This window comes from Epinephelus fuscoguttatus, linkage group LG10, assembly GCF_011397635.1.
Source record: "Epinephelus fuscoguttatus linkage group LG10, E.fuscoguttatus.final_Chr_v1".
Lineage (NCBI taxonomy): Eukaryota > Metazoa > Chordata > Actinopteri > Perciformes > Serranidae > Epinephelus > Epinephelus fuscoguttatus.
Genome location: NC_064761.1, coordinates 34244615 through 34270830, shown reverse-complemented (window position 1 = coordinate 34270830; position 26216 = coordinate 34244615). Strand labels below are relative to the sequence as shown.

At 41.3% G+C, this 26216-nt stretch overlaps 1 protein-coding gene across 1 annotated transcript; it reads left to right on the top strand.

The window, feature by feature from the left end:
* Nucleotides 1-911: 911 nt before the first annotated feature.
* On the top strand, nucleotides 912-25929 carry LOC125895665 (nardilysin-like). The gene is made up of 31 exons (XM_049587698.1): nucleotides 912-993; nucleotides 2571-2801; nucleotides 3042-3306; nucleotides 3856-3937; nucleotides 4119-4272; nucleotides 5851-5924; nucleotides 7191-7286; nucleotides 7409-7531; nucleotides 7781-7838; nucleotides 9315-9388; nucleotides 9704-9773; nucleotides 10059-10136; nucleotides 10226-10346; nucleotides 11564-11622; nucleotides 12019-12073; nucleotides 12907-13011; nucleotides 13225-13348; nucleotides 14112-14198; nucleotides 14316-14435; nucleotides 15959-16010; nucleotides 16124-16274; nucleotides 17347-17474; nucleotides 18642-18804; nucleotides 19078-19109; nucleotides 19509-19647; nucleotides 21436-21483; nucleotides 21608-21660; nucleotides 21749-21832; nucleotides 21914-22121; nucleotides 24107-24193; nucleotides 24452-25929. Exons 2-31 carry the CDS (start codon nucleotides 2599-2601, stop codon nucleotides 24671-24673), a joined length of 3315 nt encoding a protein of 1104 aa, XP_049443655.1. The 5' UTR covers nucleotides 912-993; nucleotides 2571-2598; the 3' UTR covers nucleotides 24674-25929.
* The last annotated feature ends 287 nt before the right edge of the window (nucleotides 25930-26216 follow it).

Sequence of the window (26216 nt, the reverse complement as noted above, 5' to 3'; positions counted from 1 at the left end):
AAGGCCAAGGTCACTGTGACCTCATCTCTTAATCTCATGAATGTAATATCTCAAGAATGACTTGAGGGGATTTTTTTACATTTGTCAAAAACATCCACTTTGACTAAACTAAGTAAATTTTGGTCCAAGGTCAAGGTCATTGTCACTGTGACCTCATCTGTCTCAGTCTCATGAATGCAAGATCTCTAGAACGACTTAGGGATTTCTTTCTTTTTTCTTTTTTTTTTTTTTTTCAAATTTGGCACACATGTCCACTTGGACTAAATTGAATAGATTTTGGTGTTCAGAGGTCAAGGTCACTGTGACCTCATTTGTCTCTCAAGAACACCGTGAGTAAATTTCTTAAAATTTGGCACAAACGTCCACTTTGAGTGCAGGATGAACTGATGAGATTTTGGTGGTCATGGGTCAGATGTCAAGGTCACTGTGACGTGCACCATCTCATTCTCATAAATGTGATATTTTAAAAAACACCACCACACACAAGTGTCTAACGGGATAAAATAAATTAAGTGATGACGTTTCATATCCAAATGGTTAAAAGTGACATCATCATGCTTTAACATGGTCTTTTTTGTTTACCTGTTTATTTCTCCTTCTCGGTTTTTGTTGCCTTTTTCTTTTGAAAAAATCCTTGATTTTCATTATGACGTTACCTCTTTTGTTCTTTTTTGTATTTGATTGTTTTAGCATCATTTCCATATTTTATTTATTTTATTTTTTGAACACTTTTCCCTGACTACTTCTGTATATCTTTTTTGTGTTAAATAAAATAAAACAAAATAAAATACTACCAATATTCCGTTTTTTTCAACCGAACTTTACCTCGTCGTCATACATTTCAACCAATCAGACGGCCCGTTTGTCTGTGATTGATTTCCTCTCCGCCAATCAAAGGCTTTGTTTTGGCTAACTGCTACCTGATCCAGGCTAGGCGCCCGTACAAACCGAAACTCCGAAACTTCCATCTACACTAAGCTAGCTGAAACAAAGGTGAGCTTCTCCTTCCGTGAAACTATACAAACCAAAATGTTCTGTCATGATTTAGAGTTCACATGTAGCTGTGTAGCTAACAGCTACACTAACGACCCGGATTGTAGCCGGTGTGGCTAAACAACAGTCGGATGTTGTGTCATTCTCAACAACAGGATTAACGTTACTGAAAGCTAATACACAGCTAACGAAGCCGGGCACCGGTCTACAGCTAAATTATTACCGTAAACGGCCTAACGTAATTACTGTACGTCTTTAAATTAGCAATAACTGTAGCAACGCTTGTGTGAATATTTAAAGTTAGCTTCAACAGTTAGCTTTCAAGCGTTTCCTGACATCTAAGCTATCCAATGCCCTGGTTAAATTCACTGAATATTAACATAAGGTTCTGTTCGCTGGTGAACACAACGGAGCGTTCCACGCAGTGCTACAGCGCGACAGAGCTGCGCCACCAAACTCCATGCATAAAATGAGATATTTTTAATTCTGCCTCTCTTATCGGTAAATTCATACGCGATAGGATTTGATTCGAGCTAGTTTCTGAAACAGAACATGACCCTCTTTTATTCGGTATACATTTGATTCAGCAAGTACAAAGTTAAATCCGTAAAAAATCAGATTACAACATAATAAGTAATTAAACTAATAAACTGATAAATATCTATATATATGTGTGTGTGTGTATATATATATATATGTATGTATGTATGTATATATGTATGTATATGTGTGTGTATATATATATATATATATGTACACACATATATTATTACATGCCCTTATGTGCATTCATTGATAGAGTAATTACTGTAATACTGTAATAATTTCTCCCATCCATACTAACTATGAAGAGACCCCTTAAGTGAATTCAATATCAGTGACAGTGGAAAAAATAGTCAGTCCCTGTTGTCTGTGAAAACGCTTCCCAAGGTGATGCTTCAGCGGTCAGGATCAAGTCAAAAGAATATCTTCCAACTTTTACAGTTCTTTTAATTCATATCCCTCTTTGTGTGTTCAGTGATAGTGTTTTCTAGCTGAGCTGCAGTGGGCGGAAGCGTAGTGAGATCGTAGACCTTTAATCTGTTGATTTTTTTCCCCCAATCAATTCATGTATTATTAAGACTATAAAATGAAAGAAAATAGTGCAAGCTTGTCTCTCGTAGGTTTGTGGAGTACGACGTGAAGTCTTCTAGGTGTTTGTTTTATCCGAGCAGCAGTCCAGAATTTAAAGATATTAATGTAATTACAGAGAGAAGTGGTTAATCTCACGTTTGAGAGGCTGGAAGGAGAAAGTGTTTGTAGTTTTGTCTGATGAATTACTGAAACAATGAATCTATTATATAAATGACTGGTGATTATTTTACTGTTGATCAGCTAATCAGTGAAGTCGACTAACTTGATTAAAGATTTGATCCCATTCAGCCACAAGACCATTAGTGAGGTCCAACTCTGATGTTGGGTGATAAGGTCTGGCTCACAGTTGGAGTACCAAAATATGTACGCATTAAATGCTGGATTTTGACATGATGAAATGATGTATGATATATTTATGAATATGTGTTTTCCTGCACGTCTAGCGCTGTAACTCCAGAGGACTTTGTCAGAATGCCTCAGACCAACAAGTCAGTGAGCGGTGGCGGTGCGCTGGGCCAGGTATCTGCTCCAGACCAGGGTGAGCCGCCGCCACCACCACAGGATGTCAGGCTCCAGATGGCTGCTGGAGATGGAGGCGGAGGTAGAGGAAATGCAGCAGAAGACCAGGGAGACTCGGAGATTGTCAGATCACCCAGTGACCCAAAGAAATACAGGTGGGAGAGAGAAGTGTCTGGGTAAAATGTCAGACATCAGACCAAAAACAGGATTTTTTGGTATGTGAATCCAAAAGATAAACTATTAAATTTGCATGTGAGATGTTGTGTATTTAAGCAGTTTCCTATTAATATGTCTCCTGTAATATAACAACATCTCATGTAATGTAACTTAAAAGCATCATTTTTCTTAACAGCTAATGACTCAATTCTATCGATCGTGTCCCGCTGTCTCTCCAGATACATCGAGCTGAGTAACGGCCTCCGAGCACTCCTCATCTCCGACTTCAGCGGGTCGGATGGGAAGGGAGGCGGTGAGAATGCAGAGGGCAGGGGGGAGGCAGATGACGAGGAGGATGAGGAGGAAGGTGAGGAAGATGGGGATTCTGGTGAGGGGTCGGAGGAGGATGAGGAGGAGAATGAAGAAGAAGAGCAGGACAGCGACTTTGATGAGCTGGACGAGGAGAATGCGGGGAAGAAGAAGAAAGGGAGCTCTGAGAAACAGGTGGGTGATGGAAAGATTCACTGATCAAAAGTATCAGGTGTGTTTGTGTAAGCAAAGTAGGTGCGTGGTAGTGACGAGGCTTTGTTTTCTTTCCGTGAATGTCCTTATTTAATTTAGATATTTAAATTTTAGTTCAATTCTATTTAATATTTTAAAAGAACAAAATCAAAATATAAGTTTTGTGATATTCTGTATTTCCCTTCCTTTGAAAAAATCCCATGTGCATATCTGCTGCCCCAAATCAAATGTGGACTAATCCACCGCTGAAAACAGTCCCCAACAAATGCACTATTTCCCCGTTTGTTTGATAAAAACTACAGTGAGCAACTGTTTTAAGACATAACTGAAACTATTTGTGTTTTTTAAGATATCCCTGAGCAGAAAGTACTGATGTATAAGATTTTAACTTCCCCGCCACAGACAGCGATGGTTGCAGTTCGTAAAAGGTTTGCAGTGGAGATAGCTTCGGGTTAATAACCCTTGATGGTCCTCACCATGCTGAATGAGTAAATTCATGTTGAAAATGTGTGTATTTGTGTGTGTTTCCAGGCGGCAGCTGCTCTGTGCATCAGTGTAGGGAGCTTCAGTGACCCCGACGACCTACCTGGCCTCGCCCACTTCCTGGAGCACAGTGAGTCCACGTTTAATGCTGCATCCTGAGAGCTTCTCGGCACTAGACTTTTTTCTTATCATGGCTAACTCTGGACAGCTCTGGTCTAAAAATAGAAAGTCATGTTGTGAGTTTATGGCAAATGAATCTCCTATCCTGATTTCTTCTTTCCTGTCTTTATTTCCTCCACTCTGACATTCAGTGGTGTTTATGGGCAGTGAGAAATACCCAGCGGAGAACGGCTTCGACGCCTTCTTGAAGAAGCACGGCGGAAGCGATAACGCCTCCACTGACTGCGAGAGAACCATCTTTCAGTTTGACGTGCAGAGGAAGTACTTCAGAGAGGCTCTTGACAGGTGAGCGCTCAGAGAAACACCAACTCTCTGACCTAATTTTCAGATGTTTAGACTAAACAAACAAAAACCAGACTGGTCATGAGATTGTGGCAGAGATTTAGTGACAGTGAACCATAAGCCAGTACGCAGGCTTTTCTGTCAGAACATGAGATTTTGGGCGCCGCCCTGTCGTATAGGCTGGCGTCCTGTGTGTTTGTGTTGATGGCGGCTCTTCTCTTGGTGGGCCATCTGGCTCTCTGATGGGAGGTCAACCGGTTCATTAAAGATCACCACGAGCACTCAGCAGCTCTCTACCGGGCCAACTGATGTCCTCTCTGTAGCCATGTTGTCACGCTCACTGTTTTTAGACCTGCAGTCAGTGGATTGGAAACACCGTCGGACGAGGAGACGACTGCAGTTTGTTCTGCAGCAAACTCAGGTTGAATTCTCAGGTTGAGTCGATGACATCTGCGTGAAGCAGCTGCCAGAATGTTTCCTCTGCAGGAGAACACTTGCAGCTGATGTGCTCGTTCCTTTGCTCGTTGTAACAGTGTGGCTGCAGCTACTGAGTATTTTACTCAATTAATCCCTTGATTTGTTTGGTTTTTATGCCTCTGTGCCAGAGATAGCGTCCATCTGACCCATTGTTGTGAATGCCATATCTAAAGAATGCCTCTATACAATTTTTCCAAATTTGGCACAAACGTCCACTTGGATTCAGCGATGAATTGATTAGATTTTGGTGGTCATGAGTCAAAGGTCTTGGTCACCATGACCGTGTAGCCATCTCATTCTTGTGACCGCAGTATCTCGAGAACACCTTGAGGGGAATTTCTTCAACTTTGGCACAAACATCTACTTGGACTCAAGGATGAATTGATAACATTCTGGTAATCAAAGGTCAAGGTCAACGTGACCTTGCATCTGTCGCATTCTTGTAAAGGCAGTATCTCAAAAACAGCTTGAGAAAAGTTATTTAAGTGTTTGGTGGTCGAAGGTCATAGGTCAATGTCAGTGTGACCTCACAAATCATGTTCTTGGCCATAACTCAAGAATTCATATATTAATTATGACAAAATTTCACACAAATGTCTGACAGGATTATAGATCTGCCCATGTACGTGAAGAGGCATTTTGATCCACAGCTGCTGATAACACCTCTTGGAAATCAGAAATGAGAGGTTTCAGATTTGGTCTGGTGATGTCAGGCTAGTTGACAGCTAACACTGAATGTTGTTTGTCATCATCATCACATAGCACAATATTTTTAACCAAAAACCTACAATGTGGATATTGTAACAACATTGTTGATTTGAGTATTCACAAAATATTTACATTATGAGGTTTTTGATAAATAATCATAAGTAATGTGGAGATAATCAGTAAGTGGTACAACACTCTGGTTAGTTCAGGAAATGACATCACTGTAATGAAGCCTTTAAAACCAGGAACACTTATGATATTTCAGTATCCAAAATGTAGGATTAGTCTCATATCATGATATTGATATAATAATGATACATTGTAATTTCTTAACCATAATAGTATCACCCTCCTGTCAGTGGCATTGAACAGTTTAAATGAATGTTTTTGTTCCAGGTGGGCTCAGTTCTTCATCTGTCCTCTGATGATAGAAGACGCCATCGACAGAGAGGTGGAGGCCGTGGACAGCGGTGAGTGATACAAACTGCACGATAATGATGCGGGGTCAAGCAGTCAGTTTATTTGTCACATAAAATTTGTAACACATGATTTCAGTAAAATGCAGGACCTGTGAGTCAGGTGGCTGAGGTAAGCTTGTTGGAAAATCTCACAGGTTTCGAAAGGGCGGGTCATTTAGTTAAAAAGCAGTGCTCTGATTAGGGACACATTCACACTGGCGCTATGTGGTCCGCTTTAAACAAACCTTGGTCCGCTTCCACAGATAGTTTGGTTTGTTTGGAGTGGTGTGAACACTCATTCGAACTCTGGTGCGGATCAAACAAGTGAACCCTGATCCGCTTCAAAACTGGGGGTGTCGGTTCACTTGCAAGTGAACCCTGGAGTGGTTCGCTTACAGTGGGAAATGCAAACAGACTATCCAGGGAACCAAAAAGAGGAAGTGACGTAGAGCACATTGCATTTAGGGTAGGAAAAAACAAGTCAACAGCGCAAACTGGGAGAAGCAGAGGTGAAAAAAGAAACAGTTAGAAAATGTCCCGTTGGCAGACGTGGAGTGGTGAGGAGGTGCAGGTGCTTATTGATATATGGTCAGAGGACTATATATCACAGTTGCTTGTGGCTACCCACAATGGATTTCCGTTTTCGATCCTGGCCAATCGATGAGCAGGGTTTTCTTCATCCTCATGCTTTTTTTTTCCCTTGTCAGTGATTGCAATACCGCCCCCAAACGAGCAGCTGTTGTACCTGTGTGACGTTGTCCAGGCGGTTTGGTTCCGCTTTAAAAAAGTGCAGTGTGAAAGTGAACCAAACCAAATGAAGGTGTGAATATTTTCGGCATTCTTCTATTCCAATCTCTCTCTCTGTCTCTCTCGAACACACATCAAGCAGCTTTTTCATCAGCACTGCGACACCCAGGCTTACAGGTCTCCAGTTGTTGACCTGGAAAATCTGTTGAAGTCAAACATATTTAAATCATTACGGTCATAATATCCAGTATAAATATTTCCCTCTGTCAAATATGTGGGCTTAACATCGTGTCCTAACAGCAAGTGTCTGTTTAATATGCACCTCTGTAATTTCATGTGAATATAAAGCACACAGGCTACAGTCACTCACATTAAGCTGGGTTCTCCGTTCTTCAGTTACAAATCCAGTGCTCAATGCCGGGGTGGCAAAAACATTCAGTCACTGTTCTCACACATTTATGCTCCTCATGATTGAGACCTTTCAGCTGGAGTCACAGTTTGTCTTTGGCCCTTTTCTCATTTCCTGCTCAGAGTACCAGTTAGCAAGGCCGTCTGACTCACATCGTAAGGAGATGCTGTTTGGGAGTCTGGCTAAACCGGGACACCCTATGAGCAAATTCTGCTGGGGTAAGAACGCACAAACACAAACATACAGTCTTCACTATGGTGTGCTCAATCCCTGAGACCTGTTTAGTTGTTTCAATACAGAAAAAACAAATTTATATTTACATTTCATCTGTTCCTGTTAGGTAACGCTCAGACATTAAAGCACGAGCCCAGAGAGAAGCAGATCAACACCTACCAGAGGCTCAGAGACTTCTGGAGGAGATATTACTCTGCTCACTACATGACACTCTCCGTTCAGTCCAAAGGTACTTGCACACAAACTCTCCAGAGACAATCAGATAATTTTAGAGGATCTTTGCAGATGTCTGCTTTGTCTGTTTTTACTGCAGCTTGTTTAAGTGTTTCCTCAGCGGGTCTGTGAGGCTGTGACCTTCATAACACACCAGAATGTGCAAATGGAGAAACTTTCTTCTCTTGTTTCCTCCTCTGTTCCAGTGAGTACCTGTGAAAGTGAAGCCGGCTGCGATGTGTTGACTGTGTTTTTTGTTGTTTAGAGACTCTGGACACTCTGGAGCAGTGGGTCAGAGACATCTTCATCAAAGTCCCCAACAAGTAAGACGTCTTGTGGTAGGACTGCATGATTATGGCTACAATGATAGTCACAATTATTTTGATCAATTTTAAGATCACGATTATTTATTGAGTTTAGGAACAAAATACTTTCATTGCACTTTCACATTTAAAGACGTGTTTCACTGCTGGAAAGATAGATAGATCAGTGTAGTAGACATGACCAGAGAAAACAGAGGAAAAGGATGAGGTAGAAAACCTACAACTACCAGAATGCACTGCGCCACACTGGACCAATGAATGCTCCTGCTGGTGGGTGATGGAATATAAACTCGCTATCATTCTTGGAACCCATTGGCTATAATCGGCGTCTGACTTTCAGCAGGCGGCGATTACAGCCTCTGGGGGCAGACCCCCACTTTTTTGGCATTCCGGTTTGATTTGGGCGGAGGAGGCGAATTTCCGTTTCTGACTTCCATTTATATATAAGTAAATATGCTGAATCATTGCGATGGAGTCAGAGTTTGCAGTGACACCAATTATGTTCCGCCTCGTTAGTTCACGGCACGGAGCATTCAACCTGGCAACAACTGCAGCTGACTCAAATGTGATTGATCAATATCATGCGGACTATAAACAGCCTAGCACCGGAAACCAGGGCTCTTCCGCTCTTCTTCCGGAGGCAAGATCTCCGGGGTTTGCCTACAGACTCTACATTCACTGAATGTAGAGTCTGTATATAGAGACTAACTCGCTGTTGATGAAAAATGGCAGCAGGTGGGCAACAAATGATTTCGTATTACAGTGAGGCCCAGTTCAGACCAAAGATTCACATACACAAGATGAAACTGTTTTAGAACGTTGCAGCGAAAAGTAGCAGCGGTGTGAACTGGCCGGTCTGAGCTCGACTCAAAATAAAAAGTCGGCCAAAATCGGCAAAAAAAACAATATTGTGCATCCCTAGTTTTGAGTCAGGGGGGTGGATAATCCCCCGAGTCGATCACGTCAGAGCTGATCAGATCATATTGATTGATTGATCAGAGGAGCAGCTGTTTGTCAGTGAAAGTTAACGTTAAGACCCACCACACTGAAGTTTCACTTTCACTATTCCTGACGTTCTGCTGCTCCGTCTGTGCCCAGAGTACACTCTGCGCTCCAGGAGTATGGTGCAATGAATAACTGACCATTATATGATCCACAGTGCACCTAATGAACAGTCCAGTTTCAAAAATAGAGACTAGAAATGTGGCAGCAGCTGTTTAATTGTGGCCACGATTAATGAATGTGTGGGAAACCCTGTAAATAAATAAAAATAAAAATAAAAAATAAGATAATTACTATCGGTTGGCATATTGTTTTTAATCCATATCTCATGATACTGTGTGATATGTGTGAAGTATAATGTAAACTAAAAGATTAAATAGAGATGCAAGAGATGATGACAGAGATTTATCAAATAAATGAATGAAAATAGTTTGTGTTGTAACTTTTATTTTTGTTTGTTTTTCTTGTCTTTAGCGGTGAACCTCGAGCCGACTTCTCTCACCTCCTGCAGCCGTTTGACACACCAGCTTTCAACAAACTCTACAGAGGTCAGATAGTGGTGCTAGTTGTATTCTTACAGTGTATCAGATACATGTTATCATTTATGTAGGTTAGAATCCGACAACCCTTAAGTATTTTTTAATATGGAATATAAGGGAAACTGCACTACTTTAGTGTTCATAAAACACATGGACAGGATATTTTTACGTCCTTTTTTCACTCATTTGTATTTCTTGTATTGTTTCACCCAGTGTAACCCGCAGGGATTAATACAGTGTTAACTTAATAAAATCTATATCACATGAATAGGGTTTAAATCACTGGAGAAATGTAGTGCTAACACCTGAAAATGTATGTTTCAGTGGTTCCTGTGAGGAAGGTTCACGCTCTGACCATCAGCTGGGCCGTACCGCCGCAGGGGAAACACTACAGGTGAGTCGGAGTGCAGTACTGCTTTAAAACCCTCAAACAGGGCTGGACTATATGGCAAAAAAAAATTGATCGGTATCAATATTTCTCGTGATATCTGGTAATGCTGTCTGATTGAAGAGTATCCTGATAATGACTGAAGACTGATTTTGGAAACACTGTGAGAAAACATTCACCTGGTGTCACCTTCGGCACTGTCCAGCTGTTAAACAGACGAGTCAAACTGTTTCCTGTAAGATGGTCTCTCAGTCAGATGAAACCTCACACAGTTTGTGTTTCTGTTGTCAGAGTGAAGCCTCTTCACTACATCTCCTGGCTGATCGGACACGAAGGAACCGGCAGCATCTTGTCTCTGCTCAGGAAGAAGTGAGTCATAAAGAAACTAACTGATCATAAACTGACATGTGAAATAAATACAGGGGGGTCACGGTACAAACTCTGTGTGTGTGTTTCAGGTGCTGGGCTCTGGCTCTGTTCGGAGGAAACAGTGAGACGGGTTTCGACCAGAACACCACCTACTCCATCTTCTCCATCTCCATCACCCTGACCGACCAGGGCTACCAAAACTTCTACCAGGTCAACTCTCGTCATTGCTTCACATGTTGTATCCACAAATCTGAGGTGGCAGTGTGACTTACCTGGGCTGTGTGGAAAACGTCCAGACTCATTTTAGAACATCAGAAACTGACAGAGTATTTACTGATATCACTTTGTGTCTGAAAGAGTGAAATCAAAGTCAGAAAGGAGTCAGTAGCTCTTTTTACACAGATACCACACTACAGGGTCACTACGAAGTCCGTCCTTTATGCCGCTTTTGCATTTTGACACAACCTAACAAACAACATTAACAACGACATAACATGTCAGTAACAATCATTTACTGTCCCTGTTATCTCGCGGCTGATCTCGTCCTCTTCCCTGAGGGACCTGGACCTCATTGTTTTTACAGTTGCGGACATTTTCAGCCACTGTTCCTCTTTGAGTTAGTTGCTGACCGCTACCAGCTACTTTTTAAATCTCCTGCACTGCAATGTCGTCAAAACGTCACACCTGTTATCCATGGTCCTGTCCTGCTGGCTGTCCCGTTGATACAGACATTGTTTTGGTGCTGTTACTCAAAGTGGTGCACAGACATTTTTGGGGCTGGTACTCAAGCAAAAAAAGGGGCACCCCTCTCATATTTATTAATTAAAAAAATTAAGTTTCATACAGTAGCACAGCTTTTATTTACATTTAGGCTTTTTATTTCAATCCTCTTACAGCCATGCAGACAAGGGCGTCAATTCATCTGAACATTGGTGGGGACACATATCAAGTGTGGAGTCTGGGGGCTTACTTGTTTTTAAGCTTAATGGTGGGTTATAACCTAAATTAATCTGGCTGTACTGAGGTGTTTTACAGTGGTTTAATGTCACAAAAGTGACGAACAATACTGAGGCTTAGGGCAAACAGTATCGTTACCTGGCTGTCCATGAATGCAGGCAGGGAGATGTGATGCTGTTCTGCAGGGCGCTTGATTTGTGTGTGTTTGCTGTGGTCGCTGTGACAAGAAGGGAAGTCGAAAAGGGCGTGGCGGGGCAGAATTAAAACTCAAATGCAACATGCTTTTAATTAGGAATTGATGCCTTGAAGAGGCAGTGTAAAAGAGGCAAGTGATTCTCTAAATTGCAACCAAACACACAGAAGAATAGTTACCTTTATTTATTGAGATTTTAACTTTTCTTTTCACCAACAAATAAGAAGAAACAGATATTTTTATATTTCTAAATCCTTCATTGTGATTCTCTGTGCAGGTCGTCCATTTTGTGTTCCAGTACCTGAAGATGCTCCAGACTTTGGGCCCCCAGCAGAGGTCAGGCTCCACAAACACATCTCACACACATGTTTTGGGTACCATGATACACTACTGCAGTTACAAATCCTTCCTCTCATTCTGCAGCACAAGCACATGTGTTAAAAACCCTGATGTTTTGGCTTTTCTTTTATCCCTGAATCTGAAAAAGAGGATTGAAGAAGTAAAGAGAGATTTTTATATAAATGAATGAATTTCATTTTTTATTATTGTGTCATGCATATAACAATGCCCAGACCCTTTTGATTCGTCAGTTAACCCCACAGAGCCAGCACTAATCATATTTATGTGCCTGCAGACACACTGCTGTTTGTACATTTTGTCCATATGTGTTCTTCAGTGTCTTGTATCTCTATAAAGCTTTTTAGTTCAGCAAACTTCTTTTTTCTTTTCTAGGATTTATGAGGAAATTCAGAAGATCGAAGCCAACGAGTTCCACTATCAGGAGCAGGTACTGTAGCGCAGACACACACTAATGAATGTGTTCACAGCCGAGTAACGACACAGTTCAGTCAGCAGCTGATTAATCAGACATTGTTGTGTGCCAATTAGTCATCTCTGTGGTGATGCAATTTTCCAGTAGAATAACTCATCATTTGTGATTGTTAAAACTACAATAATAGCAATAATAATAATTATGATGACAAGGATAGAAATAATAGAGTGTAAATATCTATCAATCATCACTAATAATCAAGTGTGTAGTATGGATGTTTCTCACTGTATATTTATGAGTTTTGATTTTGTTGAAATGTTGATTAATTTGCTTTAAACTGAAGCAAAACAGATCAAATATAAATTGTCTGTGTGCATCTGTGATGGCAGCAAAATGGGAAAACTGTTTATTCTTATTACTCAGTGAAGGTTAGTGAGAACCTGAAAGTGGAGAGGAAACACTGAACAACATGGCTGCAGTTAGTTTGAGTTTTACCTCAGGCAAGATGTGAAACTGCAATTAAACTTCATATCTTTCTAGATTTGCTGGAAAAATAAACTATTTAATTTTTTCACCAGCAGGGCGCAGCCATCTTAGAACAAGCTCGTTGAAAATGTCACAATTTAATGTTTATTTCGAACATGCAAAACATATTAAAACATGTTTTTTTTACAAGGAGCACGGAGTACAACACTGTACATTGGACTAGTTATCTGCACATACAGTCAATCAGACCCAAACTGGCCTAGGTGCTCTGAGCATGCTCCACAGTCCAAACCTCAGTAAATGTAAAATAGAAATGTGACTAATAGGTGATTAATAATGTGATTTTGTCTCCGGACTGACAGACAGATCCCATCGAGTTTGTGGAGAACATCTGTGAGAACATGCAGCTGTTTCCCAAAGAGGACTTCCTGACTGGAGACCAGCTCATGTTTGAGTTTGACCCGCAGGTAACCAGGACCGCCAGACCCAGATCTGATCCAGAACCAGTCTGAGAGCTGAGAATCTGAGAAGTTCAGAGTGGAAATTTAAATCTAGCTAGAAATATAAAGTCCGTAGATTACTACAGTTGTATGTAATTACTTGCCTGGTGTACACAAACGTGTTTTATATTGATAATCTGAGTAAAAGTAACTGTGTGTGTGTGTGTGTGTTGTGTTCAGGTGATCAGTGCTGCTCTGTCCCCACTGACTCCCGACAGAGCGAACCTGCTGCTGCTCTCACCAGAGAACGAAGGTCACTGTACACTCAAAGAGAAATGGTTTGGTACCAGCTACAGCATGGAGGGTATGTCCCTCACACACACACACACACACACACACACACACACTGCATTATGTTTTTGGGTAGTCCATCTGTACCACTTGGACTCAACGTACTAATTACATTTTGGTGGTCAAGGGTCAAGGATAAAGGTCACAGTGACCTTGCAACCATCTCGTTCTCATGAACGTTATATCTCAAGAACAGCTTGAGGGAGTTTCCTTAAATTTAGCACAAATGTTCACTTTGACTGAAGAATTAATTGATTATAATTTGGTGGTCAAAGATAAAATAATGACGTGTTGACAAAGGTCAAAGCTCAATTTCACTATTACATCATCATGTTCTGCATAAAACATTTTACTGGTCATTATTCAACGCCATATTTCAGGAGCAGAAGAGGAGACATTTGGTCAGATACTGAATTTCTGACACTAATCTTGGGTGTCCACCTTGAAACTTGAAACTATTCTAGTTCCTTCTATATCGCATATCTGGCAGTGTTTTGTGACGTGTCGATCTTGCCTGTTTAAATCGCGGTGAAGATGAAAATAAAATATATCTTTCAGTACTTTTAGCTTGGCTATTTAAAAATGGCAGGCACTGTCCACAAGTTTAACTAATGGAAAACCAAGAAAAAAAAGTGTAGCTGAGTTGAGTAGAGCCGTGCCACACCACGCATTGGAAATGCAGTAAAAAAAACTAGTCCTGATCAGAGTTTGAAAAACTAAATATAAGAAACCTGTAATTGAATTAAACTTGGGATATGTTTGTTATGTCTCTTCAGACATCCCAGAGGAGTGGGCCCAGCGCTGGACAGGAGATTTTGAACTCCACCCTGAACTGCACCTTCCTGCTGAGAACAAATTCATCGGTCAGTACAAACACGATGTTTACAAGATACTATGAAAGAGCAACAAGAGAAATCATGAAACCAACAGCTGATTCATCAGATTCATGACTGTTGTTTTTCTTCTTCTTCGTGCTGCAGCCACGGATTTCACCCTGAAAACATCCGACTGTCCAGACACCGAGTTTCCTGTCAGGATCATGAACAACGAGCGCGGCTGTCTGTGGTACAAGAAGGACAACAAGTTCAAGATCCCCAAAGGTGAGTCCAGCTATCATGTCGGCCTTCACAGCGGCCCAGGTTTCATTCTGACCTGCGACTGACCTTTCTCTCCCACCTTTCCTGTCTTTCCACAGCTGTACTGTCAACAGAGGCAAAAAAATATTGAAAATAGAAATAAAAAAGCTGCAACTTAAACATATTATCATCATCAATTTACATGCTTAAACAACACTGACATCAAAGTTCACTTAGCCCTCCGAGCTAATGCATGCTTACTGCGCTAACAACGGATCAGAAATGTGCAACTTTTTTTGCCAACACTAGATTTCAAACAAAAAGCCAGAGACTGTATCATATTAAGTTGCTGTGAACTTCTAAGCAGAAGGCAGAAGGTAACATTACCTCAGAGCCTGACAGGGTAAAGCCTCTCTTCCTCCAGGCAGCTGCCTCCGTCTCACTCAGACTCACCCCGGGTCTTTGTCTGGAGCTTCCTTTGTCTCACACAGACTAACCGTGGGTTATTGCAGCTTCCTCTGTCTCACTCAGACGTACCCTGGGTCTGTGTCTGGAGCTTCCTTCGTCCCACTCAGACTCACCCCGGGTCTTTGTCTGGAGCTTCCTTCGTCCCACTCAGACTCACCCCGGGTCTTTGTCTGGAGCTTCCTTTGTCTTACTCACTCTAACCCTAAGTCTGTGTCTGCATTTTCCTTCGTCCCACTCAGACTCACCCCGGGTCTTTGTCTGGAGCTTCCTTCGTCCCACTCAGACTCACCCCGGGTCTTTGTCTGGAGCTTCCTTTGTCTTACTCACTCTAACCCTAAGTCTGTGTCTGCATTTTCCTTCGTCCCACTCAGACTCACCCTGGGTCTGTGTCTGCAGCTGCCTCTGTCTCACTCAGTCTCACCCCGGGTCTATGTCTGCAGCTTCCTCTGTCTCACTCAGACTCACCCTGGGTCTTTTTCTGGAGCTTCCTTCGTCTCACTCAGACTTACCTTGGGTTACTGCAGCTTCCTCTGTCTTACTCACTCTCACCCTGGGTCTGTGTCTGCAGCTTCCTCTGTCTCACTCAGACTCACCCTTGGTCTGTGTCTGCAGCTCTCTGTACTGGAGAACAGCATAAAAGTGAGGGGCGCTCACTTTGCAGCTAAATCTGGGGACTCTCTTTAAGCATGTCTGGAGGGACACTTGGGACAGGACTAAGACGTGGATGTTGCCTGGGTTTGTCCAACTGTGTATTCTCAGCAGGTTAAACAGCTCCACCTGGTGGACTGTTTAAAGTATTGTTTCTTTATAAAGCTGTGACAATCATTGTTCAAACCCGCAAAGCTTTATTTTGTATTTTAGCAAAGATCATAAAGTTTCCTTTGATGATTTTTGGGGTAATGTAAATATATAGACATTCAGAATAAGTCTGTGTTTTCTCTAGTATATTTAACTCAGTGTTAACATCATAAAGCTTCAATGAAAAACTGGAACATTGGAGAGTTGGAGTTTGTCAAATAATAAATGACTCATTCAGTAAATATAAAATTAACACAATCATATCGTTTTCTGTCTTTCAGCTTATATTCGTTTCAACCTGATCTCACCAATGATTCAGAAGAGTCCTGAGAAGTAAGAGACCGCTGACACATGTTCAGATCCTACATCATAGATTCTTGGCATTACTCATCACAGTAAGAGGATAAATGGCTGTCGTGTGTTTAACCCCATTGTTCCTCTTTCAGTCTGGTGTTGTTCGACCTCTTTGTGAACATCTTGGCTCACAACCTGGCGGAGCCGGCCTACGAGGCCGACGTGGCTCAGCTGGAGTACAAGCTGGTGGCCGGAGAGCACGGGCTGGTGATCAGACTGAAGGGCTTCAACCACAAACTGCCGGTGAGGAGACGCACCGCATAACACCTCCAGTCAGAGAGCAGCCGGTGAACATGGTGGAACATTTAGCAGCTAAAGAAACAGATATTTCCCTCAGGAGCAGGTGGAGACCAAAGAGACATGTTCCTTCATTACCGTGAACACACACACTTTAGTTTATTTTGACTCAGTTCCACACACACCATCCTGCTGACTCTAATACCCACTAGTGCACCAGATGTGGCTTAATCTGCCGCTGAAAATAGTCCCCAAATTAGATGATTTTTGTTTAGTTTTTACTGAATATTTGAAGGCAAAATCTAAAACAATATCATTTATTCTGTTGCAATTGTATTTTCTTAAATTGATATATTATTGACTAATTTGCCGCAAAAATACCTTGAAATTTTGTGATATTAAACTGGGGCCATGTCGCCCACCCCTATTGTCTACAGTAGATGTCAGTCAGCACACCTCCAGTTTAGAGAAGCAGTACAACACAGAATCTCAGCAATGTACTGCCAGGTGCAGGTGGAGCAACAGAATGTATTTTAGGCACCAAAAAAAAATCAATAGCAGTTCACACAGAGAGTATTGTCACTACTTCACCTTATTGTCAGACAACGATTTCCGATGGGGAACTGAAGCCGTTATATTGCTCTCTTCAGAACCAGACTCCATTGAGAAAAACAGGGATTTAACAGCGCTGAACACAGGAGCTGCTGGTCTACTGCTGCCTCAATCAGTTAATTGAAATATGATACCTTGTGACTTTGGTGTTTAAAAGCGTTTGTTCAGATTTACAAAAGTGACACAATAACGCAAACTAACTAACTGATCGAGGCAGTGGTAGACCAACAGCTCCTGTGTTCAGTGAGCTAAAATTACTGGTTTTGTTAATGGAGTCTGGTGGCATTTAAACTGATGCTGATTTTTGTCAGGTGGTACTCTTTCAGGTGGCTAAAATACGTTATGCTGATGCCCCCCTTCCACAGCGAAGATTGCTGAGACTCCATGTCGGACTCCAGCCTGCTTCTCCAAACCGGGAGTTGCAGAGAGACATTTACTGAATCTAATGTGACTCGTGTTGTTTCAGCTGCTGTTGAAACTGATCGTGGATCATCTGGCAGACTTCAGCGCCGAGCCGGGCGTCTTCAACATGTTTTCTGAGCAGCTAAAGAAAACCTACTTCAACATCCTCATCAAACCTGAGAGACTCGGCAAGTACGTCCCACACACACTGCATTTACACACAAGTGGGTCAGTATCTGGTTTTGCTGGACAAGTCCAGTCCAGTGTACGAGATTAAACCAGTTAGATTTTTGTTACACAGTCTGGCAAATTAAAAGTTGTCCAAATTGCCATCACAGCGCTAAATCCAACAGGTATTGCATTATTACGAAGAATTATGACAATCTGACCAACATAATATTATTTTTTATAAATGGACTAATGGGGGCACTTGTATCTGACCAGCTGTTAGTGGAAGCAGCTGTCGGCAACATGAAGGAGATCACGTTTTAGGAGATAGGAGGGTCACAGCAGCGCAGGCAGTTTGTTTACAACAAAGTTCATGTGTTTTGGGTGATGAGAAGTGACACATTTTGGATTTGAAGCTGACATAACTGCAAATGACGCAGCACTGCCGTTGGAAGCTGATCTTTTGTCGGACGCCCTGTTACAATTTATATCTGTTACTTGCTTTGAAAGCTCTATATTGGACGAGGAACAGCTGATTCATGACGTTAAGATGAGGAATTATCTACCTGATACCTTCTTATTTTACTACGAAAACAACATAAGGTGGCAGCTGACTGGAGGAAGTTTCTGTTGAGCTAAATAACCCGTGCTAATAACAAGCTAGGCGTCTTGCTGTTGGTTATATGTTTCCATTAAATATCACAATATTAAATGTGTTTAAAAAGGTAATGTTGCAAAGAAGGAAGACAGTGGTTAGGTCTGATCTCATATTTATGTGCTTTGTTTGTGTGAAGTAACAGAAGTGCACATTAAATGGATGTAATGTGGACAGAGAGTTTTGATGTTACAGGATACAACGGGATAGTCTGCTGCTCGTTTGCTGTTGGGACATGACGTCATTATGTTCCACTTGGGAGCAGCAACACCTGTAAAACTTGGTATATCAGTCCGGTCCTGTCTATTGTTTGGCTTAAACTGGTTTGAAAGTTTTCTTACAGCGGCCCAACCCTAATCTGTGGTTGCGTATTGATGTAGAAGAATCCCTGACTCCTGTATCAGTTCATCCCGACGCCTCTCCACTGTAATTTATGATAAAACCAAACAAACTGCAGAGATCTCCACTGAGCAGCAGCTGGGTCTGTAAACAGAGTGATGTCAGTGTTGTCTTCCTCCCCATCCACCTCTCTGCAGGGACGTCCGACTGCTGATCCTGGAGCACTGTCGCTGGTCGGTCATTCAGAAGTATCAGGCTGTCATGAAGGGTCTGACGGTCGATGACCTCATGACCTTCGTCACTGGGCTGAAGGCGGAGCTGTACGCCGAGGGGCTGGTGCAGGGAAACTTCACCAGCATGGTGAGACACACAGAGAAACAAAAGGCTGAGCAGCAAAACTTTGTATATATATTTCCTCTCTCTGGTATCCCGTACTCATAACCCCATCATGCTCATCCTCCACACAAAATTTAGTGTGGACTCAGTCTTTTAAAATTCAGATTTAAAACAGGAAACAATTTCTCTGCCACTACTCTGGATAATCTGTAGTAACACTTTAAGTCTGGAATATTTTATCAGTACAAACTATTGATTTAAACAGTGTAATTTCTCACACGTTGTTTCCTCCAACAGGAGTCCAAAGAGTTTCTGCAGTACTTCATCGAGTGAGTATCCTGCTTCATTTCTTTATTCAGCTTTCAGTATTTTTAATGTTGGAAGCTTATTTTTATTTTTATTTCAGTCATCTTGTAAAATACGCATTCAGGCTTCAGATGTAACTCAGTGTAACTGAAAGTAGAAGGTAATTAAACTGCGGACACCCTTACACATTCATATTCTCTAAACTGTAGTGTTAAAGTGTAAAGTATATTTCTTAACATTTCTATCAAACTAAAACAGATGGAAAGTGCTGAGTACAAAAACAGTCCGTCTATGTATGTTAAATAATCTGACTTAATGAACAAGCTGCAGAGGAAACAGTCATCCTCCAGTTTGTGTTAATGTGATGTCAGCAGTCCCATCTGTCTGTCTGTCTGTCTGTCTGTCTGTCTGTCTGTCTGCAGTAAGCTGCAGTTCCAGCCTCTGTCAGCAGAGGTCCCTGTGTTGTTTCGGGTGGTGGAGCTGCCTCAGAAACATCATCTCTGTAAAGTCAAATCTCTCAACAAAGGAGACGCCAACTCCGAGGTCACTGTCTACTACCAGGTAGGAACACCATCACACTGATGCTCCACACTGGACTACAGAGTGCAGCTACATCATGTTTACATGGCAGCGTTTAAAACCACACTATCGTTTTTTTTTTTGTTTTGTTTGTTTTTAAAGGTTCAGTTCACACAAATTACAAAATAAAATCCTTTTTTCTTTGTTCAGTCTGGTCAAGTTAGTTTCAGTTTTTAAAGCCAAGATTGAAAAAAAAAAATTCAGCAGCATGTCTTTTCAAAAACAGCATCACTGTTTCTCTGGATAATCCTCAGAGGACTATTTCTTTAGGAGAAGGTGTTCACAGTGAGATCTGAGGATTATTTTCAGCAACTGAGAAGTTTTATCTGTTATATTTCAACACTTTTAGCACCACTAACAGAAACTGTGTTGGTGTGGATGAAGAATCTCAGAGGCAGACATCAAACTTCTACACAGAATACAGCCCATATACAAATTTAGAATGTCGAATTTTTCTCAGTCTGCAAATAAAAATAAGAACATCATGTATTCATTTACAAATTCATGTAAATAAAGTCACAGCCTCTCACAGAACATGGCAGATACTTCAATAGCACAGTGCAAAACATTACAATTAAGTAATTTAACAAAACATAGACACTCCTGCAGGCAGAAAAAGGTGTAGGCTGAAGCTACAGCTTATAACACCGACCCTTTAAACAGCACATCATATTTAACAAAAAAACAACACACAAAAAAAGACAACTTCCACGCTTTAAGTTTCTGTACCCTGTTCTTCTACATTAGAATTACGGTCTGATCATCCATTGTCATATTTGATTTTTAAACTTAATATTCTACATGTTTTCAGCTCCTCACTGCAACTGTTGCTTAAACTCACTCCTTTAACTGAGATACAGTGTAGTTTGGCGTCGGTGCTCACTGATAAAAACACCTCTCACAGCACGTTGATTTTCTCTCTACAAAAACACAATCAGTAAAAGTTTATTATTATTATTATTATTATTATTGTTATTAGAACTACAATGATAGAACAAAGGCAAAGAGGGAAAATGTATTTTTATTATTAAGGTGAACTGAACCTTTAATAGTTCTGTGCTTTGGTCCAAATTAAAAATACTTGCTTTTGAGTATTTCTACAACGACATTTCCCAAAATAGTTAAAAACATGAATAAAAACATGATGCAATGATTTGTGAATCCTTTGTGACCTGTATTCACCTTTTTTTTATACTAAAACTAGATTTTACTGATTATACTTTTACTGAAGGAAAACTTTCAGAGCAGGACTTTAACCTGTAGGGCCCCGATCACACAGAAAATGTTTTACAGGTTGCAAAACACAAGACACGTTTTTTTATTTATTTATTTTTTAAATGAATACCACTAGTGAAGAAAGACACTTCTGCGCCTTTTTATTGTTGCCAGGCAACCATGGGCTTGCCTTCTCATTCTAACCTTCCCCTGTAATCAGTCTACTGCTTATTTATTTATTTTATTTATCTGACAGTAATCAGTATCTAGTTCCTTTAGTGTTGGGGCAGAGTGTACTTGCTGTAGCTCTGGTTGAGGATGAGAGGCTGTCAGCAGATAAACAGAGATCGGGGCAGAATTGCGAGGCACGTAGCAACGCAAAAACAGCGAGCAAAAGCTTCATCCTAATTGAAAACCATTACAGAAAGGCGCCTCCAGCTGCTAAAACGCTCTCTGTGTGATCAAGGCCTAACAGAGTATTTTACTGCAGTGAAGGATCTGAATACTTCACCACTCGTGTTGTATTCATGTGCATAAATCTGGATTCTGTTGCAGTCGGGGCTGAAGAACCTCAAAGAGCACGCTCTGATGGAGCTGATGGTGGTGAGTGTTACGACCATCCCAACAACTCTAGTGACAGAAAACAGTATTGGTGGTTCTTGTTCTGTGGTGTGAAAACGTGCACGTCCACCTGTTATGTAGCTTGAACTTGTGTCCGTCTCTTCAGATGCACATGGAGGAGCCGTGCTTTGACTTCCTCAGGACGAAGGAGACTCTGGGGTCAGTGTCAGTCTCTTATACTGAGTGTCAAGTTGAGTAACGTCCACTCACAGTATCCGTCTAATCACAACACATTGTACCCCCGCAGGTACCAGGTGTACCCAACCTGCAGGAACACCTCAGGGGTGCTGGGATTCTCCGTCACCGTGGAAACACAGGCAACCAAGTTCAGGTGAGTTGACCCGTCTGTGTGTTTGAGTCTTTGTTTGTGTCCCTGTTTAAGATGCGCTTTTTGTCCCGTTTGTCCTCGCAGCACAGAGCTGGTGGAGGCGAAGATTGAGGAGTTCCTGGTGAGTTTCGGGGAGCGTCTGTCGGGTCTGAGCGAGGAGGCCTTCAGGACCCAGGTGACGGCTCTCATCAAGCTGAAGGAGTGCGAGGACGCTCACCTGGGAGAGGAAGTGGACCGCAACTGGTTTGAGGTCGTCACACAGCAGTACGTCTTCAAGAGGCTCAACAAGGAGGTGAGACACGCCCGTCTCTCTTTCTGTCTCTGCCTTGTTCTGAGGGAACGGGGGAGAGAGACAGGATGAGGGACAGACAGAAAGAATGAGTGGGAGAGTCTATTTCTCTCCCTGTCTCTCCCTCATTCTTTCTCAGTCTCTATTAGGGTTGGGAATCTCTCTGTGATAGACGATTCAATACGTATCTAGATACACAGGTTACGATACGATTCAAAAACGATATATTTTTAATACAGAATGATTCGATACGATTCGATACGATTCTATGGTTAACATTTGTTGATGTAGACATTAATCATACATTATAAAATAAAGAAGCCAATTCTATAAAAGTGACATTCTTACAGTATTTTCAAATTTGTAAAAGACCACATCCCCAAGCATTGTTGCTGTATGGCACTGGCAAAAATAAAATAAAAAGACGAACAACAGCAAAATCACATGTCAAATGTATTTATTTTTAGACATGGACCAAAAAAAGACTTGCTGAATGAACATCATTTTGTTGGATGGGATCAATATAAAAATGAGAAGAAGTTTTAAACTTTAAATGAAGTGAACTTTAAGTAAAATTTAAGTGTTTTAAACCTACTTGTTGTGTTGTTTTTATGGTATTGTCTGTGTTTTTGTATGTATCTTATATGGACATGAGTCTGGAATAAAGTTTATCATAACGCTGTACAATATAAACATAAAGCAGAATAAAATAATAACATGCAATGTAGGGGCAGAATCTGACATCTCCTGTTAATAGTTGATATCATGGACTGTGATGACTAGCAGCTTATCACTGACAGCATGTCAGACTATTTCTCTGTGTTTGCTACACTCTGTCATTTATAAAAAGATACATCACTTTTCTATAATACATCACTGATATTTCAATGGAATAACTTACTTATTGACTTATTCATACTTCAAAAACAGCATCAATAAGTGATTTACATAAGGGGGGGGATCAAAATAAAATAAATAAATAAAATCAAAATCAACCAGCCACCCTCCTCCCCTGACAAGTAAAGAACAGTCCCTAAAGTGCGGTGAGGTTTGTGGAAATGTGAACTGCTTGTTTCTCCTCTGACACGTCACATACCTGTGTGCTGCCAGGGCTCGCCTGGTATTTCTGGGCAGTCATGACACCGACGAAGACTTCTTGGACCTGGAGCCGGGCTTGTTGGTCGCCAGTAAGCCGTTATCATGCGCCGCTGTATTTGACAGGAATACACATTTCTGTCTGTGTCTGTGACCCCGCGTTCAACCCACAACCGGCAGGATTCGCCTTTAGTTTCTGCTGCGGCTTGGCTGCTCCCTGATTTATCCAACAGGCATTAGCTTCTGTTCCTCATCTCCACCGGTCAAGCTGGCACTGATGTTTACATCCATTATCGTTGTCAGTAATGCCTGCTACGGAGCATGCCGCCGGCTCTTGCGTTGTTTTCGAGATGCAAACTGTTAAAGCCAGTCAACTGATTGCTAGTCTCGCGATACCCGAATCCATGACTTACAATCGATTCATCTAAGGATTCTTGGCTGATTCGTATCGATTGAGGAGGCTGCTACCAACGTAGCCATATCTCTCGCTTGTCAAACCGGATATCCGGTCGTATCGGTTAATCGTTCCCAACCCTAGTCTCGATGTCATTCTTTTCCTCATCCTTTCTCCATCTCTCCCTCATTCTTTCTCCCTCTCTACCTCGTTCTTTTCCACAATCTTTCCCTGTCCGTCCCTCCATCATTCTTTCTCCATCTCTCCCTCATTCTTTTTCTGTTGCTATCTCATCCTTTTCCTCATTCTTTCTCCTCAACCCCATTCTTTTCCTTCTTTACCTCATTTTTTCTCCATCTCTCTCTCGGGTCAAAACAGTTACAGTACAGTTTGGAGGTATTTACACACAGCTGGTGTGGCAGCGGGGCTCTGGTTCTGGTCCTGTTCTGTGGTTCTGGTCCTGCACTGTGGTTCTGAGACGTTGTGTTCTGTGCTGCAGATCGAGGCTCTGAAGCTGTTCTCTCAGGAGGAGCTGGTCTCCTGGTTCCTGGAACACAGAAACAACAGCAGGAAGCTCAGCGTACATGTAAGTGTGTTTGTGTTGTGTTCACTGACTCTTTTAACAGACCTCATTCAAACTGTAGACACAAACACTCGGTGAGTACCAGGCTTAGGCAGATCTGTCTCTTCTAAACATGTAAAACTGAGCGGTATGATCCTTTTTAATAGTAAAAATATTTAGACAGCAGCTGTTTCTATTCCAATGAAGGGTTAATACTTGATAACAAAAACTCTGAAGAACAAAATAAAAAGAATCTTTTAACACATTTGTTTTCTCCGTCAGGTGGTTGGTTTTGGGGTGGAGGAGAATGACCCACCAGAACCGAGCAATGCCTGTAGCCCCGAGAGCCCGGACAACCCCCCTTCCTCAGCCTACGGTGAAGTGAGCGAGCTGACCTTCCTGCCAGCCTCCTCGCCGCCGCTCCAGGACACCATGCTCATCACCGACATCAGAGCGTTCACCTCATCCCTCCCCCTCCACCCTTACCACAAAATCCTCAGCTAGGCCACTCCCACTGCAGGCCAACAGGGCGGAGCTAAAGACCTCCTCGTTGTAGTAATAATAATAAAGTAACCATGGAAACAGCTAGCATTGATGTTCGATGGAAGAGGACACTGTTAGGACGGACATTTAACAAGTGTTTAAATCTTTTGTTTCATGTGAGTGGTTGTAAAAATGCTGCATTCACAGCCCATGGGGAAAAAAGCATAAATCTGAGCCAGTATTTGTAAAGCATCTCATGATTAACATTTTACAACAGCAGAAATTATAAACGTAAAAATTAGTAATAACCACTTTTTTAATGTAGCATAAAGGCTCGACATGTACAGGCAAATAGAGGTATCTACTGTGCTGCAGATTACAGTATATAAATACTGTATATATATGTGTGTGTGTGCAAAAATACGATGCTAAAAGTGTTTAATCTGCAAAATAGATTTCAAGCATAAAAGTAAGTTTTGTGCTGCAGTTACACAGCAGATATTAACAGATTTATTCAGATAAGACCGACCTGTTTCGTGAGATAGACGATTGCAAACACTTTTATGAAGCTGTAAGAGCAAATCAAAGTTTGATTTACTACTGCAGAAATGCACAATTGTTATCATCTCAGCTCCAAAGCTACATTTTTTTATTCATTTTTTTCCGCTGTGAGGTCGGGAGGACCTTCATTAATGTGGGGAGAGCAGGGGCTCTCAAAGTCAGTCAAAATAATGATGAAACTATTGCAGAAAAGCTGTTTTAATGAGCTGATACTCATCAATAAATCTCGAGATATATCTCTGCCCGCAGATAGGAATTATTTTAAAGTAAGTCGTTAAAATTATTTTACTCCTAATTCTAACATTAGGACCAAACTTCACTTAATATATGATTTGTTGCTGTGAGGTGCTCGATAAATACCGGCCCTGCTATAAAACACTGTTCAGCTCAGATATAAGGTGGAATATGAATCTTGGGACTTGCAGTTTGTGAATCTTGATGGATTTAGTTTTATTTTTTTTTTCTTGTTGCTTTTGACTGTGAACAAATTTGTACAATTATTCCCAGGTGAAGTGAATGCAGCGTGATGACTCAGGGCTCTGGTTTAAAATTCAGTCAGACAACAAAGAAGGGCAGAACTATCACTTCAGTGTCACTTCAGCCAGTATCACTGAACAAAACAAGCTATGTTTTAATTTATTACATATAAGTTTACATATACGTGTTCATACTGAAATAATGGATGATGTATGAAAGAAATAAATGTATACACAGAACAGTATCTGGAGGCCAGTGATTAAAAAAAACAACAACTGTGACTTGTTTTAACTCAGAATGTACTGCAGTAGTTTGTGCGGGCTGGAAAGTGCCACCCAAGTAATTTTAATTAGTTATATTTGCATTTCCATGACAATTAAAAAAAATACCTTAACTGAATGTTTCAGTTAAAAGTTTTGTTTCATTATTCTGTCCATAAAACAGAGTATGGTTTTCTATGGCATAAGGAAGTCATTGGAGTATTACACTGAAAAGTTATATTATAGTATGACATGAGTCTTAGTAT